The sequence below is a fragment of the Zootoca vivipara genome, chromosome 5 (genome assembly GCF_965207765.1).
Source record: "Zootoca vivipara chromosome 5, rZooViv2.hap1.1, whole genome shotgun sequence".
Taxonomy (NCBI): domain Eukaryota; kingdom Metazoa; phylum Chordata; class Lepidosauria; order Squamata; family Lacertidae; genus Zootoca; species Zootoca vivipara.
Window position 1 is genome coordinate 92,060,390 of NC_142588.1, and position 19,232 is coordinate 92,079,621.

Sequence of the window (19,232 nt, forward strand, 5' to 3'; positions counted from 1 at the left end):
GGGGTGTCATTTATTCATTGGGCTTCTTGCAACCCTCCCTTTCCCAAGGGCTTGGAGGAGACACCAAATTGACACCAACCTGCTATCTATGCTACCTCAGCCTTGTAATTCAATGAATTAACTGAGTTGAATTAAAATGTCTTGCTTAAGAAGAGCACGCAGGACCAGGTGTCTCTAGGCCAGGATTGGAACCGAGCCCAATAGCACCCTCCCCTCTTGTGGTTCCCAGCGACTGGTATTCAAAAAATTGCTCCCTCCAACAGTGGAGACAGGACACAGCCACTGAGGTTAGTGGCCACAGATTTATCACTTATGTCACTTCCAGAAGATGCTTGGGCTCAGAATTTGTTGATTCTCTGGGAGAAAGAATTCCAAGGTGGAGGCTCAGCCAATCGGAAACCAAATCAGCCGATCTCTGTGCTCCTGTCGGGCTCCGGGGAATCAGCTTCTTCCCTCGTGGCCATAAATGAGCAGACCAAACGAAAGAGAATTCTTACCAGTTAGTTTCTTTAATAAACACAGCAAAGGGAAAAAGAAAGCATCTAACCAGAATGGCTGCGCTCCCAATTATGTCCACCCTCCCCTCCGTCCCTATTAATCTACATCACTCCTACAATTTGTAATCTGAGTTTGGAGCCTCTGTGTTTGCTGTTCTGACACTTTATGAGCTCTCTGGGACTTTGGGGGAGGGGGTGGATACTATCCAGGGACTCTGAATCTGTTAACCCTCTCTCTCCCAGTGTTTCTTCTTCTTCTAGCTAAAGGGTTGGCAAACTAAGGCCCATGGGCTGGATCAGGCCCAGTTGCCTTCAGGATCCGGCCCGCAGACTGTCCGTGGATTGGCATGGGGATTCTGTTCATTCGGGCTGCGCCATTTTTTCCCTGTTCCATTCCTCCCCCCCCCCTTCTCCCTCACACACACCATGGTGGCGCCTCCTCCCTCCCTCCTCCTGGCTTCTCCCCACCCTGCCTAGAGGAGGAAGGGGGCTGGGCTGAGCTGGCTGAGCGCCATTTGAAGCAGCCCCTCTCTGGAACCAGCCCTTTCACACCGCTTATCTCCCCTCCACCCTGGTGCTCCTGCGGGCCAGAGAGTGGAGCGGACAAGCTCGCTCTGCCTACCCACAAGAAGAAGCAGTGGCGGCAGCGGCAGTGGAAGTGGCAGCCCCTGGGAAGGTAAGTGCAGCGGCTGGGGGTGAGGAGGAGGACTACTTGCCCCCCCCTGCCTCTTCTTCCAGCTCTGCCGCCCCCATTGCAGCTTCAAGGTCTGCGGTACAGCCCGCACTTTAAATTTTTTGCCAACCCTTGTTCTAGCAGTTCCCCATCCAGTATTTCCCAGCTTCTGCCTTCTGAACTATGCCCCTCTGCAAACCACTGTTCCAAATCTATACTGTCCTCCTGCTCCTGGGAAGATTCAGGATCAGGAGGAGGGGGTGACTCCCACCATTCTTCCTCAGTGCAGCCCTCCTCAGCACAGCCCCTGGCAGCTCCCTTGCGGTCTTGATCTGGAACACAGGTGGTTATTTAAGAGACCATTCCCAGTAAGACATGGCAAATCCAGGTGGAAGTGTGATGGTTGGGTTAGGAAGCATCAGGTCACATGTCAATGATAACTGGCATGGAGCGAAGAATCAGTTGATGGGAAGGAGCCTGTCAGCTGCCCAAGGAACCCACTGCCTCTCACAACACCACACACACACACACACACTGCTCCAGCCTCTTCCTATCAATGTTAGTAACAATAATTATGAGAAGGGGGGAGTTGATTTCTGCTTTTGGCACTGCAGGGTTTGAGCATAGCTTGGCATTCTAGAAGCTGGGCATGGTCTCCCTGTGGCATTCATGGCAGCATGCCTTTGGTGCACTACCACCCACTGTTCAGGTCCAGGTAGGAGAGCAGCTCTCAGGTCTGAAGTTGACCATGTCACCCTCTTTTAAGGCACCACAGTCTCCAGTTCCTCATTCCGAATCCAAAGCACCTGGAATCCTTGGAATCTCACACTGCTCAGAGATTGGGGGATAGTGTGCAACACTGGTGTCAGAAGTGGAATTCATGTTTCCTTGAAATGAGGGATACCCCTGCATGTGCTCCTGCATATTAACACTGACTGGAACTGCCAACCCCACTTTTGGTGGAACAAGATGGAAGACATTCATTGGTTCAGCCTTCAATAGGATGGAGGACACTTGTTTGGCTTAAGAAGCAAAGCTCTTGAGGGTGTATTCTATGTGGCATCAGAGTTGGAAGCACTGTCCAGAGGAGAGGAGGAGGAGAGAGATGTATCCCTGAGTTGTCGTCCAGGGGAGGATTAACAGGCCCAAAGGAGCAAGGAGGCCAAGAGAAGAGCCACCAAAGTGGGCTTTGTCAACCTGGCAGAGTTATTGCCCAGGCCATTCTCCTGGTATGGGTCTATGCTAGCAGCGTATGCCATGACATGGGCAACAAACGTCTGCTCCTGCACCCCATGGAATAGGTGAGCCATGGGGCCCTTCGCCAAGATGGCCACGTCCTCGCCCCCATGGGTTTCCGAGTCAAGGGGCACGGCAGCTTGCTGGTGGTAGTCGTCACGCTCTAGGGAGAGGAACGTAAGAATGGAAGAACATAAGAGGCTGCTGGATCAGGCCAATGGCCCTCACAGAGGCCAAGCAGATGCCTGCTGGAAACCTGTAGTTTCTAGCAAATGGTTTTCAGAAGCATTACTGCCTCCAACTGTGAAGGACACTGGACAAGGTTAGGGTCTAGGTCACGCATAATGTGGAAGATCAGGAATAGGATCCCTCTTAGTTCCGGGGCATGGGTGGGTGTTACTTTAAAGCAAGTATGGAGTGGTGGGTTAGGCATTTAATGCGGATTGGTGCAACAATAAGTGGGTGGAGGCGTTTGAACCTCAGATCTGGAAAATGGCATAGGGGAGGGTTAAACACCACAACCACCACCGTCTCAATTAACACCCTTGGATGACGTGTGCTATGGCCTTGGAATCCCTGGCATAGAGTCAAACTACGGTAGCCTTGAATATTGATCACACGCCCTGTCCAGCCACCTCCTCAGGCCTCCCCAATTCAGCAGCGCCATCCCTCTTACCGCTCTCTTCTTCGGTCAAATTGGGGCGGCCCTGGCTGGTGATCTGGTAGCCCGGCCCATTTCCATACACGATGGATGTGTACGCCTTCATGTCTGCTGCTAATGCAGGGGCCAAGCCTGTGGAAGGAGCGCAGGGGACAGTGAGGAATCTTCTTTCCAGGCCAAGGCCAATTTCCTTTCTGGGCAAGCTTCCAAGGGCCGAATTCCAGTGGGGGAGGGATGAAGGGCAAAAGTGGGGGAACAGGACATGACGGTTCTGCCTTTGTACGGGAGGCTGTTTTCTACACACACTCACACGCACCCCTCCTAACCCCCATTCAGACAAGCAGGAGGCATGGTCTGAGTTTAAGGGCACATTCCAGCCAGGCAAAAACACCCATGGCTTGAAGCACAGCCACTGAAAGGAGAGGGTGGTGGCAAGGGTTAGACGGAACTTGTGGACTCTCCTTCCTTGGAAGTTTTAAAGCAGAGGTTGGGTGGCCGCCTGTCATGGATGCTTTAGCTGCGTTTCCTGCATTGCAGGGGGTGGGACTAGATGACCCTCGGGGGTCCCTTCCAACTCTACGATTCTATGATTTTATCCCTGGAGGACTACTCAGCCTGTTAGTTCATCTAGTTCAATACTTTGAGCAGCAGAGGCTCTCCAAGATCTACAGCAGAAGTATTTCTCAGCTCTACTAGAAAACATCTTTTTTTTTTCCTATCTGGGGATGGCAGGTATTGAACCTGGGACCTTTAGCAGGCAAAACACAGGCTTTGCTCTCTAAGCCAGCGTTTCTCAACCGCTGTTCCGCGGCACACTAGTGTGCCGCGACGTGCGGCGCCGAGAAGGGCGATTTGCATTGTCACGTGCCTGGCGGCCGCCAATAAACAACACTGACCCGCCGGAAAGCAATATTTCTCCTCCTCTTTCCCAAAGCTCAGTGCAAACGAGCCTGGCGGCCGCCAATACAAAACACAGATCCGCCGGAAAGCAATATTTGGCAAGTGTTTCTTACAGTCATAATTATAATATAGGGCGGCACAGAGTTAATTTTTTAAACTTTTTTAATGGTGGTGGACCACAGTTCTGAAGACCTGCATGGAAGGCCTTTTGAAAATAGATAGCTGCCTTATGTTTAGCCTGGAAAAGAGGAGACTGAGAGGAGATCTGAGAGCCATCTTCAAATATCTCAAGGGCTGTGACGTAGGAGAGGGAGCAAGCTTGTTTTCTGCTGCTCCGGAGGGGAGGACCTGTACCAATGTCTTAAAGATGCAAGGAGATTCCGACTAAACATCAGGAAGAACTTCCTGACAGGAGGAGCTGTCCAACAGTGGAACGGTCTCCCTTGGGAGGTTGTGGGCTCTCTTTCCTTGGAGGGTTTAAAGCAGAGATTGGATAATCATCTGCCATGGATGCTTTAGCTGAGATATCCCCACTGCAGGGGGCTGGACTAGATGACTCTAAGGGTCCCTTCCAACTCTACAAGCCTAAGTCAGGTCAATGGTCCATGTAGCTCTGCATTGTCTGCACTGACAGGCAGTAGCTCTCCAGGGCTTCAGAATGGGCTTCCTCAGTCCTATGTGAAGATCCTAACAGAACCTTCTACATTCAAGGCAGGTGCTCTAACCCTGATCTACAGCCCCCCCCCACACACACACATCCAGCTGAGCCCACCAGAACCAGAATCGACGGTTCATCGCCAGCCCCATACCGAAGATGGAGGAGCCTCGCAGTGTGTAGCCGCCAAAGCCAAAGACGTGGGAATGGTCAGCGGTCACCACAGTCAAGGTGTCATTTTCTTGCGTCAGCTCCCCTGCTCGCTGGATAGCTTTGTCGAACTCCACTGCCTCGGTGAGAGCCTGCTTGGCAATGCCGTTGTGGTGTCCAAGGTCAATCTTGCCTCGTGCGGAGAAAAGGGCAACTTAGACGTCGTGCTTGGCAAGCATCGGAAGGAGGGAGATTGGGGGGAGGGGGACACCTACAACCACCCAATGAAAGGATCCCCCTTTCATTGGGCTATTTAACTGTAAGATCCCAGTCTGCCTTCCACCCAAACCCTGGTCAACGCAGGACAGGAGATACCCCAACTTATCTTCAACAAAGAGGTAGAATCCCTTGGGGTTGCGGCTGAGGATCTTCAAGGCGACCTCAGTCATCTCTGCCAGAGATGGGTCGGTCTGATTGTTGCGGACCAGCTCATATTTCATGTCGACAGGTTCAAAGAGGCCTGGGGATAGCAGAGAGAACAACAGCCTGTCCTAAGTGCATCATGGGAGAAAGGCCTGTTTTGAGGCATGTTGGGTGAGAGGATGTCCAAGAGTCAGCTGGCAGTAAATCACACCATTCAAAGTTGGAGTGAAGTCTTTATTAACAATAGCATGATCTCTGCAGACTTGGCTGAGGGTCAGGCCTAATGAGCACAGCAGCTCACCCCCGTAGGTCTGGTCCCCAGGAAGCAGTTGCCGAGACTGAAGGCTCCTGCCTTCCTACGGTTGTCTAAGTCCTCTCCAGGGTTTCCCCCCAAGCAATCTGAGACTTCACCTGTGTGACGCTATTTTCTCCTCTGCCCATTTCATGCCTCTCCTAGTTCTGGGAGACCAGGCAAGAGGGAGCTTGTCACAGGAGTAGGAGATACCTGGGACTCGTCACCAGTCTGACTCATCTCTGCCTCTTGGTCTTCTTCCTCTGGTTCTGGACTTCTCTGTTATCTCTTCAGCTTTTGACACCTCCTCTTCCCAGTCCTCTCCCTCTTCTCTCTCTGTCCACTCATTGTCATCCCACCAACACTCCCCGGGTTCTGAGTCTTCTTCCCCTGGGGATTCCCTAGCTGGTTCCTCCCACCATTCCTCTGCATCCAACCAGCCCAAGACAGAGGATTTGTCAGAAGAAGGAATGAGTTCCTAGCCCTCTCCAAGCCACAGTTCACACAAACTGGCAGAACGAAGTGCCACAGCAGAGGTGGGCAACCTCCGGCCTCTTGGCATAAATCAGAACCATCCAGGGTCCTGTTTTGGCATGTGAGGCTGTTTTCTCCAAGGCACATCCACCTGGGCATCATATGTGAAGCCAGGTGTGGGGCAGGTAAAGAGATGGCTGCAAAGGAGCCCTCGGGAGCTCTGAATTTGTCGTGCTGTCAGGTGATTGACAGGCCCCAGCAACTTGTCTCTTGGGCTGAAAATGGCACCCCACCCCAGGGTTACAGCTTTTCCCAGAAGGCACCATTTTGGGTGCAGGTGGGACTGGTGAGAGGAGAGAGGTGCTGGTCCGAAGGCTCTGCCACAAAACCCTGACTCCTGGAATTTTACACATGTTGTGGGGCTTCCCTCGCTCCCCACATGAGGAAACATTCACACGTGAAAAGAGACGCGGGGAAATCTGCAGCCCGAAGCGGTTCGGTCCAGGATTTCTGCTTGATTCTCCTGTGCGTATAAACCGGTCTTAAATGCATTCTGAGAAAAACGCTTCTAATTGCTGCAACAGGGAAGAGTGGTGAGTGATATGCATTTCAAGACAGGGCTGAATAAGGCTGTGTGTGCCTTTGAAGCACATTCAAAACATATTCTTTTTTTCTCAAAGAATTCTGGGCACTGTGGTTTGTTAAGCGTTGCTGGGAATTGTCACTCTGCAAGGGGTGAACTACAGTGCCCATAATCCTTTGAGGGAAATAATGTGCTTTAAAGCTGCAAGCTGCCTAAGACACCATGGATGAAGAAACTGGGAGGCAAATAGGGATCTGAACCCGTTACCCATGAGGCGGCTCACAGCTGGGTCGTCTGCGGCGCTCAGCAGCTGTGCTCGGTTCCAGACGTACTTGGTGCCCTAGGAAGAAACACAAAGAATTGAGGGGGTATTTTCTACGTCTCTCAGGCCCAACATAGCTTGCCATATCCACCACAGATTAAAATGTCAAAACAAAATAAAAAATTCCTTCCAGTAGCACCTTAGAGACCAACTAAGTTTTTCATAGGTATGAGCTTTCGTGTGCATGCACATCTGAAGAAGTGTGCATGCACACAAAAGCTCATACCTATGACAAACTTTGTTTTGACTGCGTCAGACCAACACGGCTACCTACCTGTAACTAGATTAAAATGTGTTTCCTTTTGGAGAATATTTGCCTGACTACTCCAATATTGTCTCCTCTGTGAGGTGGAATTTTTGTTAAACCAATTATCAGTGAGGCCAACATCACGTACGCAGGAACATGACCTGAGCAGAAGACTGGTAAGAGCCACTTTTGGAGTTCCCTAATGGCTGACTGTTGAAGTGAAAAACCGCTCCAGATAAGGAGGGATCTGCGCATACAGTAAAAAAGACTGAGTTGAGTAAGTGTTTCCAAGGATTGTGGTTGGATGAGAGATCATGGGGTGACGGGGTAGCAGAAGGTGGATGGGGAGAGAATGAAGTAGCAAAGATTACATATTTTTCCTACACAGAGAGCAACCCAAGCTCTCGCAGACTGTTAGAACGTCCAGAAATGCATTGCTGAATAAAGTCTGACTAACTGGGAATTGGGTGTGAGCTTCCAGGGAAATTCTCCCCACATGACTGGTAGACACTCTCCAAAAGTTGAAGCAGAAAGAGCTCTCTGTCATGTGCTCCTTTTAACTGGATATGCCAAGAATTGAGCCTGGCATCTTTTGAATTTAAGCATGAGCACAAATCTTCTCCTCAGCTACAATCCCTCCCCTGATGGCTGGCTGTGTGGCCCAATGCGACCCACAGACTAAATAACAAGACCCCCTTTGGACACACCCAGCATTGACCTCTTATCTCATAGAATCATAGTTGGAAGGGACCCCGAGGGTCATCTAGTCCCACCCCCTGCAATTCAGGAATCTCAGCTAAAACATCAGCCACATCTCAAAAAACATTTTACCCTTCAAAGAATTGCATGCACTGCAGTTGCATAAGGGTTGCAGAGAATTGTAACCCTATGGTGCCCGAAAATCTTTGTGAGGGGAAACGTGCTTCAGAGGTGTACAATGTGTGCACAGCCAAAGTACATTGCAAATGATGTTGCACAACACGTACACACCCGCTTCCCAGCCTCGTGTCAAGCCCACAATTCTGAAAGCAAAAGCATTTGGGTGCAATAAACTTGCCGGCGAGGAATTAAGCCACTCTGTGATGAGGTTCTTGCCATCCTTGCGAATGCCCTGGCTGGAGCTGGTGTTGTATTCGGGGTCCCGAGTGCCCACTGGAGTCATGTACTTCCGGCCGCCGCCCAGGACCACCTGTCGAGAAAGTCACACGTCTAGGAAGGGTTGTGTGAATGTGCACACAAGCAAAAGCAAGCACTCAGGGGAGCCATCTTGGCAGGAGATTTTCCAGGTTTGAAAGGACCCAGGGCAAGGACACTTCGAGAGGTGCACTGTAGGAATGGACTTAGGCACTTGGAGAGGATATATAATATAGTTATTATCCTTCCTTGGTCAAGTGGGTGAGATCAACAGAATACCATGCTTTGCAGCTTAAACTTGGAAGCTAAAACAAAGTTGAAAGCAATAATCCAGGATGCTTTTTTAAGACAGGGTGGTCTTCCCTGGTATATCTCCCCTTTTCTCCCCCTTAATCTAGGTCTTGAAGCAGCAGCTATGGCAGAAAAATGGAGGGGCAGGTTTATAACTACTATCTAAGTTAAAAAGGTAAAGGGGCCCCTGACCATCAGGTCCAGTCGTGTCCGACTCTGGGGTTGCGGCGCTCATCTCGCTCTATAGGCCGAGGGAGCCGGCGTTTGTCCGCGGACAGCTTCCGGGTCATGTGGCCAGCATGACAAAGCTGCTTCTGGCGAACCGGAGCAGCACACGGAAACGCCGTTTACCTTCCTGCCGGAGTAGTCCCTATTTATCTACTTGCACTTTTTTGATGTGCTTTCGAACTGCTAGGTGGGCAGGAGCTGGGACCGAGCAACGGGAGCTCACCCCGTTGCAGGGATTCGAACCACTGACCTTCTGATCAGCAAGCCCTAGACTCTGTTGTTTAACCCACAGCGCCACCTGGGTCCCTACTATCTAAGTAGCTGACCACACATTCTGAACTTACATTTTGTACTCTTGTAACTATCTAAGTTGGAAGCATGATGAGGAAGAGGGAGAAGCCCAGACAGGAAGGAAGAATTAATGTTACAGCTGCAGGGAGTCGCAAGTGGGGAGAGGGCACTGGGTTGGCGAAAGCTGCCCCACAGCCTACCCTAAGCAGGATAACAGAGCAGAGAGGGCAGGAGGGGATTGCAAGCCCAGAAAGGAGGGGTTTGCTGTGCCTCCCCACAACCCACCGTCAGGTTGACGTTTTCAACAAGTTGCTGAGCGATGTCCTTGCAGCCTTCTGAAATTGCTGAGATGGGCATGTCGGCGTCCGAGTACCAGTTCCGGTTCACCACATGGGCATAGTTCCCGGAGGGTGATGCATGCTGGACTCGCGTGGTGGTCACAATCCCCACAGACTTTCCTGAAATTGGGTGGAGAGAGAGAGAGATTGTCTGCAAGAGGGACTTTCTGAGCCAGGCAAGAGATCCTCATTCAACTGGGGTTTTGTCTTTGATCTGAAACTTGGAGGAAGGAGAAGACAATGCTTCTGGGCATGTACAGAGTGCCTCTCCTCTAAGTATGAAAGGACCATGCTTACCACCTACATCTCTGGGATTAAGGGTTTGCAAGTGTGAGGGCAAACTCTGAGCCCAATTAAGACTTAACTAAGTATGGGGGGGGCACACACAAAAAAACCATTTTTGTAGCCAAGTGTTGGGGTGCTGCCCCCTGGTGGCCTGGAGGTGTTGCGACTCCTTACAAGCACTGGAAAGCTTTAGTTGGATAAACCATTCTAGACGTCTACAAAAATGGTTGCCAACCACCATGGGGTGGCAAATTGATTCCATCAACCCCTGAACCCCACTTCCTCTGATGTTCTTTTTAGCTGTACCTCTTGGGCAAATGGATCTGCCACAAACTGCTGTGTTCCACCTCCAGACCCAAGAAGGCTCTGACCCAGGGGCCCTATCCTGACTCAAAACATTTCTCTTAAAGTATCAAGAAGACCTAGCAGGCCAGGTGTTGGACACAACATACATTGGAGGCACACGGCTTCCCCCAAGGAATCCTGGGAACTGTAGTTTACTCCCAGCGCCCGCCAGTAACTACAGTTCCCAGGGTTCTTTGTGAGGAAATAAAAGTGCTTTAATCCCACCCCTCATGTGAATGAGACTCTGTTTCTCCAACTGTGCCCTCCATCTTACCAGCTGCACGGGCTCTCTGCATCACAGACACGACTTCGTTGCCAACTGTTGTGTTACACTGGCTAACCCGGGCAGCTGCGTTCAGCCCAATAGTTTTGTAGTTCCCCTTCACCCCACAGAGGTAAGCGGTGGCGGTGCCAGCGCTGTCGGGCACTTGCCGGTCCACGTTGTATGTCTGCCAAAACCAAAGGAGACATGGCTGGGAAGAGGCTTAAAGGCTGCCCTCTCACACCCTCCAGTGAGCTGTTGGGAGGCTGGTCCTACTATCGGGGTAAGGGAATGGTGGGCAGCCGTTTCCCGCAGCCCATGAACAGGACATGAGAAAAAATTGCTTGTGATGTGGCATTGTGACAGTGTCACGTACGCAAGAACATGGCAAAAACACATGGTTGGAAGCTAACAGCTGACCATCAGTGAAAAACAACTGAGATAAGGTGCATGGAGGGATTTGCACGAACAGTTTTAAAAAGTGGGTTGAGTAAGCTTTTCCAAGCACTGTGGCTGGATGAGGAAGTGTGGGGTGATGGGGGTGGCCGTAAGGTGGTTGGAGGAGGATGACACAGCCAAGGTGACATGTTTTCCCACTATAGTGTGTGTGCCCCTGGTAAGCTCTGGCAGACTCTTAGGACTCCGTCCGGTAATAATAATAATAACAATAACAACAACAACAACAACAATAACAATAACAATAACAATAACAATATATTATTTATACCCCGCCCATCTGGCTGGGTTTCCCCAGCCACTCTGAGTGGCTTCCAACAGAAATATTAAAATACACTAATTTCTTAAAGATTACAGGTAGGTAGCAGTGTTGGTCTGAGTCGAAGCAAAATAAAAAAATTCCTTCAGTAGCACCTTAAAGACCAACTAAGTTTTTATTTTGGTATGAGCTTTCGTGTATCTGTGTATCTGAAGAAGTGTGCATGCACACGAAAGCTCATACCAAAATAAAAACTTAGTTGGTTTTTAAGGTGCTACTGAAGGAATTTTTTTATTTTCTTAAAGATTAAAAGCTTCCCTAAACAGGGCTGCCTTCAGATGTCCTCTAAAAGTCTGGTAGTTGTTTTTCTTACATTACTGAATACAGTCTAATTAGGAATGGGGTGTGAGTCTCCATACTTGAAAACCCAAGGGAAATGTCCCCCCCACTTGCCCCCCCACTTGCATTGATGGTGGGTTCTCTGTGGTTCCTCAACCCCACCTTGACTAAGGCTGTAGCTCAGTAGCAGAGCTTTGCATGAGGAAGGTCCCAGCTTCAATAAAAGAAACCCTCTCTGAACCCCTGGAGGGAGGCTGCCAGTCATTGCAGACAATACTTGACAGCAGGTGAAAATTCAATCATGCGGGAATGGGAAAATGTGATATAGCTGCCACAGGCCCTTTACTGGCTCTCCGCTGCCTTTTCCAGCAATGTTCCCCAAACCAACTTGCTTAAGACTGGCAGTTGCATGCATACAAGGTGTGAGCTTGAGCTACGAGCCTCGCCCAAAGAAGGTGCAGTCAGTACAGGCTTCACCTGTTGAATTACTACTGCCTGATCAGCCTTAAGTAGAGAAAAAGAACCTTCTCAGCAGAAAGGAAGGCGCGATTCCCAGAAAGCCATTTGTCCCCCCCCCCCCGAACTGCAGGGTCAAGCACAGATGGAAGGCACCTTGGAAAGAGCCACGTAAGGGAAGGCGTCCATCGCCAGAGGCAACTGGGGGCTCAGCTGGTTCTTCATCTCTCCCTTCAGGATGCGGGTGGCGGTGATGGTGGGGAGGCCCATGCCTGACAGGGAGACAGAGTGAGAAGGTTTGCAGCCCACAGGATCCTGACACAAACACCTCTTATGCTCCTCGGCACACGGTGTAACCAGAGCAGTTTCCTCCCAGAGAAACGACATCTATTCCCCACTCCCTGACTTCACCGAAACAAAAACCCAGCTTAAGGCAGCAGAAGGAAAGATGGTTTGAAAGAGGGATTGGGCTTTGGGATCAACTATGAAACTAATGAAGCTTATACTCCAGGGGCCGCCCCAGAAACAGCTTTAGTCTACATTGCTTAAAAAAGTGGGGTCTGGTAGACCCAGGGTCTACCAGGAATAAAATTCTATAAATAAGTCGGAAATTGAACCATAATAACAAAAGGGAAAAAAATCACTATGGAAAATCACAAATATTTTTTTTTTGCTCTCCATTGCCACCTGGTGTTGTATGTTTATAACACATACAAAATGCTGGGTTTTTTGTTTTGTTTTGTTTTGTTTTACTAATGTAGCTGAGTCCCCAATTTGAGTTGCATGACTCAAACTGATTAATTTTGGGGGGCTATATATTTCAACAACCTCAAAGCTTGAGAGTCAGAATCACAGCTGTTGTAAAGGTGGAGAGTTGTGTTTAAGTTGGCTGTTCTGCTGTGGCTGATGTATCCTTCTCCTTTTAAACAGAGGTCACAACAAAGAGGAATAATGATGAGTTCACGCAAATCCTTTGGCGGATCCCAAAAAAGCAAACTCGTGGAAAATTTATGGAGATCAGCCATGGAACAACCCAATTGAAGAAGATGACAGAGGTTACCCAGAGCTCATTGCTGGCTGTGAAGGGAACCCTGTGATGGTTCAGGGGGGCCCAAATGTAGGTCCACCACTGCTTGCACCCCAGTTTTTGACCAGAGACAAAGAGGTTGCACTCAGGTTCTGATTGCGGTCTTCCTTTTGGAGTATGTGGCTGACCATAGTGAGAACAAGATGGGACTTTGGCATGACCCTGCAGGCCGTCCTTCGCAAATTCACGGGAAACAAAGCTGGGCAACATGAGTGACAAGCTATTTGTTGGGACAGAGTAATTTTTGCAGCTGTTTTTAAAGTTGCAAAACGAAGCACAGGGCAGAGCAACGGAGAAATGTCTGAAACAATAATGGGATATCAGCTCTGCCCAAGGCATGACGGATAACAGCAACAACCGGGAAAAGATAGACATAACATTTTACGAGGACAGAAAGAAACACCACAAGCAGAATAATTGCCACACACAGGAAGAGCAAGGATATAGTTTGAGTGCCTCACTTGCACTTCTATAAATTATTTAACGAGTCAACACGAATAAAAGTTATTAATATTGCAGTTGTTGTATAAGGGATTGTTATTTTGACAGATATGTAATTGAAATTAATAAGGTTTTGGAACGCAGAAATAAAGAAATCCATCATTTAGGGATGGGACCTAAATTATATAATTCGGTATTTGAACGATTGGTATTAGTAACTGCATTATAATTTGGTATTTTTACAATGAGGCTATTATTGGATTGTAATTGAAAATTAATAGAAATTATATTTAAAAAAGAGTGACGCATTAACATTGCACTCATGTCCCGCTTGCGACCTTCCCACAGGCGTCTGGTTGGCCAGTGTGAGAAATGATTGCTGAAGTAGGTGGGACTTTGGCCCGATCTTCTTATGATCTTAATTTATCTCACTTAATTTGCCTAGCCATCCGTTCCCATAATATTTGCAGCCTCCGGAATTGTTTCCTTCCTGACTTTGGAACCAGAGTTTCCCTGAGTTGTGCACGTCAAGAGTCCAAAGACGACTAATGACAACATGACCAGGAAATCATTACGGGACACACCTTCTGAACAATCACATTTAATGCAAGTTAATGAGAGCCATTAAGGCACAGATAGTGCTTCCCTTGATATAGGACTCCTGTCCAAATCGGTTTATCAGCATCTAACGCAACCTGGAAACGATGCACGGACAGGAGGAAAGCAAGCTTCTGCATCCTTGGGGTTGGCTCTTGGAAATGCAAGGCTCAGGGAAAGGAGCTTGTTTGACTCTGCAGCCTTCCCAACCAGTGGCGTAGCATGGGGGGCAATTGGGCAGTTGCCCTGGGCACAAAATTGTTAGGGGTGCAAAATCCCAACACCTGGTGCTGCCTCAATACAGCTGTGTGCTTCCGTCACTGGGCTTCTCCTAGAACCAGGAAGTGACCTCTCCAGACAACAGAATGGTTTTTTTCTTTTCTTATCTCTGTGGCTACGATCTCCAAGGTGACGCGGAAGCCATTAGGCCAGTGATGGCCAAACTTGGCCCTCCAGCTGTTTTGGGACTACAACTCCCAACATCCCTAGCTAACAGGACCAGTGGTCAGGGGTGATGGGAATTGTAGTCCCAAAACAGCTGGAAGGCCAAGTTTGGCAATCACTGCATTAGGCAGTTGAATGCGCAAGCGTACTCTGTCTGTTTCCCTCCTTCCGTGCTGCCTCGGGATCTGGCAACCCATGCTACGCCACTCTTCCCAACCTGGTGCCCTCCAGGCGTTTTGGAGCCCAACAACGCCAGCAAACCATCAGGTTGGGGAAGCCTCGGCTTGGTAGTGCTGACTTGGTTCTACACTGGGACTGACATTGTTCTGTGTGCGCTTAGTTCTGCATGCAGAGAGAGAAGAGTTTATTCTTGCTCATGTTACACAGACAGGGGAGCGCAACCCAAGTGTTTTGCCCACTTACCATCTCCCAGGAAGAGGATGAGGTTCTTAGCTTTGTAGTGCCGGGGACGGAGGCTCAGGGCTTCCTGGATGGCCTTCAATGCCTGCTGGTTCCAGAAGGAGGGCTTCTCTTCTTCAACTTGAGGAACAGAAAACAACAACCAGGAATTAGGGTTGGCAAACAGGCAGTGCAAATTTTTCTTATGGCTCCTCCAGATGACCGGTTTATTGAACTTCATCCTGATCTGCTTCCACATAGCCTACATGGAGGATAGATTATATCTGGTCAGTATTGAGTTGTCTGCAGGGAGGATATACGCCTTCCCATTCATAGAATCATAGGATTGTAGAATTGGAGGGGATCTCTGAGGGTCATCTAGTCCAACCCCCTGCAATGCAGTAATCTCAGCTAGATCATCCACAAGAGATGGTCATCCAACCTCTGCTTAAAATCTCCAAAGAAGGTGAGTTCATCACCTTCTTACTGTCAGAAAGTTCTTCCTGATGTTTAGTCGGAATCTCCTCTTTGCAATTTAAATCCATTGGTTGGGGTCCTACCCTCTGGAGCCGCAGAAACAAGCTTGCTCCATCTTCCATGTGACAGCCCTTTAGATATTTGAAGGTGGCTATCATATCTCCTCTCAGACTCCTCATATCCAGACAGAACATACCCATTTCCCTCAACTGCTCCTCATATGGCTTGATTTCCAGATCCTTGATCATCTTGGTTGCTCTCCTCCGCACACGTTCTGGATTGTCAATATCAGGCATCCCCAAACTTCGGCCCTCCAGATGTTTTGGACTACAATTCCCATCATGCCTGACCACTGGTCCTGTCAGCTAGGGATCATGGGAGTTGTAGGCCAAAACATCTGGTGGGCTGCAGTTTGGGGATGCCTGGTCAATATCATTCTTAAACTGGGGTGCCCAGAACTGGATCAATGTTTGTTGACCACATACTTTTCAGCACGCCTTTCTTGTCAGTTTCCAAACTGCACAAAGTTTGTTGTTGTTTAAAAAGTGGATTAGTTGCCCTAGGAAAGCAGAGCCACTTTAACTGCACAGACCTTAATGTCTACTATGTGCTCGTATTCCTCCTGCAAAATTCTGGCAGCCTGGAAGCAACCTCAGTAAGCACATGCAATCTGCAATTAACTGGTGAGGGATAGATTGCATATCAAATCCCCAGAAAAAGAGGAGTGTCAGGGACTACTGGTTTTCCCAGTAGTGATGTATGGAAGTGAGAGCTGGACCATAAAGAAGGCTGATCGCCGAAGAATTGATGCTTTTGAATTATGGTGCTGGAGGAGACTCTTGAGAGTCCCATGGACTGCAAGAAGATCAAACCTATCCATTCTTAAGGAAATCAGCCCTGAGTGCTCACTGGAAGGACAGATCGTGAAGCTGAGGCTCCAATACTTTGGCCACCTCATGAGAAGAGAAGAATCCTTGGAAAAGACCTTGATGTTGGGAAAGATGGAGGGCACTAGGAGAAGGGGACGACAGAGGACGAGATGGTTGGACAGTGTTCTCGAAGCTACGAACATGAGTTTGACCAAACTGCGGGAGGCAGTGCAAGACAGGAGTGCCTGGTGTGCTGTGGTCCATGGGGGCACGAAGAGTCGGACATGACTAAACGACTAAACAACAACAACAGGGACTGGAGAACAAGGAAGGAACAGTGTGAGGGATAAATCAGCCTCAAAAAACCAACATGCTCAAGTCTAATTACTGCATGAAGGGGTTGAGACCATAAAGTAAGCTGCCAGCCAGGCTTAGCTTGTTCGCTTCCCCTCACCTTGGTTAACCAAACTCTCTTCTCCCACTTTCTACTCTTCCACCACGCAAACCCTACCAGTGAAGAGGTCTAAGTTGGATGCTCCAAGCTTCGACTGTGTGGCTTCAGCAAGCCATCTTTGTGTTTCTGTACAAATAATTGAGAAACATTTACCATTTTGGAACCGAAGTTATACTGCCTGTCTTTTCTTGCTGCCGTATGGAAAAGCACATGAACCTGACCTTTGAAGAGTTTGCAAGTAAACCATTTTTAACTTACCAAATGTGTGGTCTCTTGCTGTGCTAAGGGAAGAGGAATTTTGGAAGCAACTTAGAAGGGGATATTTTAAAGGTCTAGCAGCCTACATTTCCACGCTTTCCTTTGCTGCCTGTTTTGTGATTTTAAATCTCTGCTGGGGCTCTCTCACCAAAGGGTACTTGCCCCGAGCCTTGATCTAGGCAACCAGATAATTCTCCTTTTTATTTACCATACCCACATTTTTCTTTCAACCAAATACTAAAAACAAACACAGTGAATGGAGAACTTGCTCCAGGTATAGAACTTGCTTATTTCAACTTCAAACACCTGCTCCATATGGAGCCGTAGACTTTGGACCGATTCATCCAGGCAATCACTATTGAACCTTGATAAATTTTATTACACTCAATATGTTTTTCCTGGCAGCCAAAACAAGTGTCCATTTTAGGATTATTATAGAGAGTGAAAATTAATTGGCTTTCTTTATCACTTACCCAGTGAAATCAGTGCACATGACACAAGGTGCAGAGTACAAGAGGCCCCCGCCCCAAGGAGCTTACAATTCAAAATCCAAAACACCTGAGGGGATGGGAGGCAGGAGAAACCAAGGAAGGAATGTGCATTTGTCTCAGTTATTTCTGTGGCTGGGAGCATAATTCCAAAGTAAGAACTCTTAAACAGAAAGGTAGACACATAAGCTGATTTAGCTATGCGTAGTAATTAGAGAGACATATTTTTAAACTTAGGAAGCTGCTGTGTACTGAGTAAGAACCATTGGTGCAAGAGTGTCCCCTTCCCCCAATTTTAATCGGCACTTCTGCAGTTTTATTTTGAAGTGTTAATATCTCCACTATTTGTTTTTTCGGCACACTGCCCTGAGACTTCTCTGGAGGGCAGTATGGAAATGTTTGAAATAAAATAAGTTTTTTCCCATGTTCCCATAGATATGCTCAGTAACACAGACATATTGGTTTGAAGTTGAAAATGCAAATTACAATAGATGAACACCTTGTTGCTTCAATTTTAGAGCCCATCCTCTTTTTCAACAGACATTCAGCAGAATGTCCCAGTATCTGATAAACAAATTATTTATCTGTAAACCCTTGACTAGTGGAACTTGATATGCAACATATTGGAGAGAAGCCAAGTGTATCACAACTATTAATGAATGACCAGATAAACGACATGAAAGACAGTTCCACATTGCACATACTGACTGGAGAAGGGAAGCGATGGAATAATACTTTAATAAGAAAACGGAGAACCCTTTGTGTTCTATGGGAAGGGGTGAAATATGCTGATCTGTATACAGTGATCACAGAAGTTCATTGAATCATAGGATTGTAGACTTGGAACCCAGAGGGTCATCTGATAATCATAATCATAATTGTTATTGCTATTGTTTATACCCTGCCCATCTGGCTGGGTTTCCCCAGCTACTCTAGGTGGCTCCCAACAGAATTTTAAAAACACAAGAAAACATCAAACATTAAAAACTTCCCTAAACAGGACTGCCTTCAGATGTCTTCTAAAATGCAGGTAGTTGTCTTATTTCCTTGACATCTGATGGGAGGGCATTCCACAGGGCAGGCGCCACCACCGAGAAGGCCCTCTGCCGGGCTCCCTGTAACCTCACTTCTCTCAGGGAGGGAACCGCCAGAAGACCCTTGGAGATGGATCTCAGTGTCCAACCCCCTGCAATGCAGGAATCACAGCTAAAGCATCTGTGACAGATGGCCACCCAACCTCTGTTTAAAAACCTACAAGGAAGGTGTATTTCAATGACTTTGGGCCATGTTCCAGGGGTTTCCACTGCAGGTGGGAACTGCAACTAAAGACCCACTCCAAAATCGCTCAGAGCCCCTGAACTTCACAGTAACACACCAGGCAATAATTCAAGTGGGGCAACTTTCTTCACAAATCTCAGGCATGAGAGTAGCAAGCAGGCAGGTGGAGAGATCTCTCTTGATACATCCAACTTGCCCATTCTGAGGACACCCCCAGGAGAATGTGGGCATGACCTGAACACCCTCAATTTCTCCACCCTGGTCATGTCCATCTCCCTAAGCTCTGGTACCAACCCAACAGAGTGGATGATGGGCAGGCACAAGCCTCACCACCCTGCCACATTACCTGGGATGATGGCACCGGCGAATGCCAGCCCCAGGCAGAAAGCCCATCCGGAGAGCCACATTGCTGCAAATGGAGTGGAGCTGTTTCAGGGCGAGCGGGAGAGATTTCAGGAAGCTCTGTGACTTATAAGACTAAACCCAGGGAGACCTTTGGACACCCAGACAGCTGCAAACCATCATTAGTGGCACCCAGATTCCTCCCCACCCTGGGGAGTTTCACAACTGCTGCTGGGAACAGGAAGTGCGCAATGCTGCCTTCATCGAGCCAGTGCCAAGGAACCATGGGTTATGGCAGAGC

The 19,232-nt window shown here is 48.5% G+C and overlaps 1 protein-coding gene across 1 annotated transcript; it reads right to left on the reverse strand.

The window, feature by feature from the left end:
* Positions 1–495: 495 nt before the first annotated feature.
* On the reverse strand, positions 496–19,073 carry LOC118093568 (intestinal-type alkaline phosphatase-like). Its single transcript, XM_035132949.3, has 11 exons — positions 18,936–19,073; positions 14,790–14,906; positions 11,954–12,069; positions 10,300–10,474; positions 9,343–9,515; positions 8,171–8,302; positions 6,812–6,884; positions 5,158–5,292; positions 4,777–4,968; positions 3,083–3,199; positions 496–2,569 (listed from the first exon to the last, which is right to left on the reverse strand). The coding sequence occupies exons 1-11, from the start codon at positions 18,994–18,996 to the stop codon at positions 2,307–2,309; spliced, it is 1,554 nt and encodes a 517-aa protein (XP_034988840.2). The 5' UTR covers positions 18,997–19,073; the 3' UTR covers positions 496–2,306.
* Positions 19,074–19,232: the final 159 nt, after the last annotated feature.

Excerpts from the sequence above, each read along its gene's own strand:
- LOC118093568 (XM_035132949.3), bottom strand. The coding sequence starts at position 18,996 with ATGTGGCTCTCCGGATGGGCTTTCTGCCTGGGGCTGGCATTCGCCGGT. Across the intron at positions 12,070-14,789 it reads CATCCTCTTCCTGGGAGATG|GCATGGGCCTCCCCACCATC; the intron begins GTAAGTGGGCAA and ends TCTCCCTGTCAG. Across the intron at positions 5,293-6,811 it reads AGCTGTGAGCCGCCTCATGG|GCCTCTTTGAACCTGTCGAC; the intron begins GTAACGGGTTCA and ends TGCTATCCCCAG.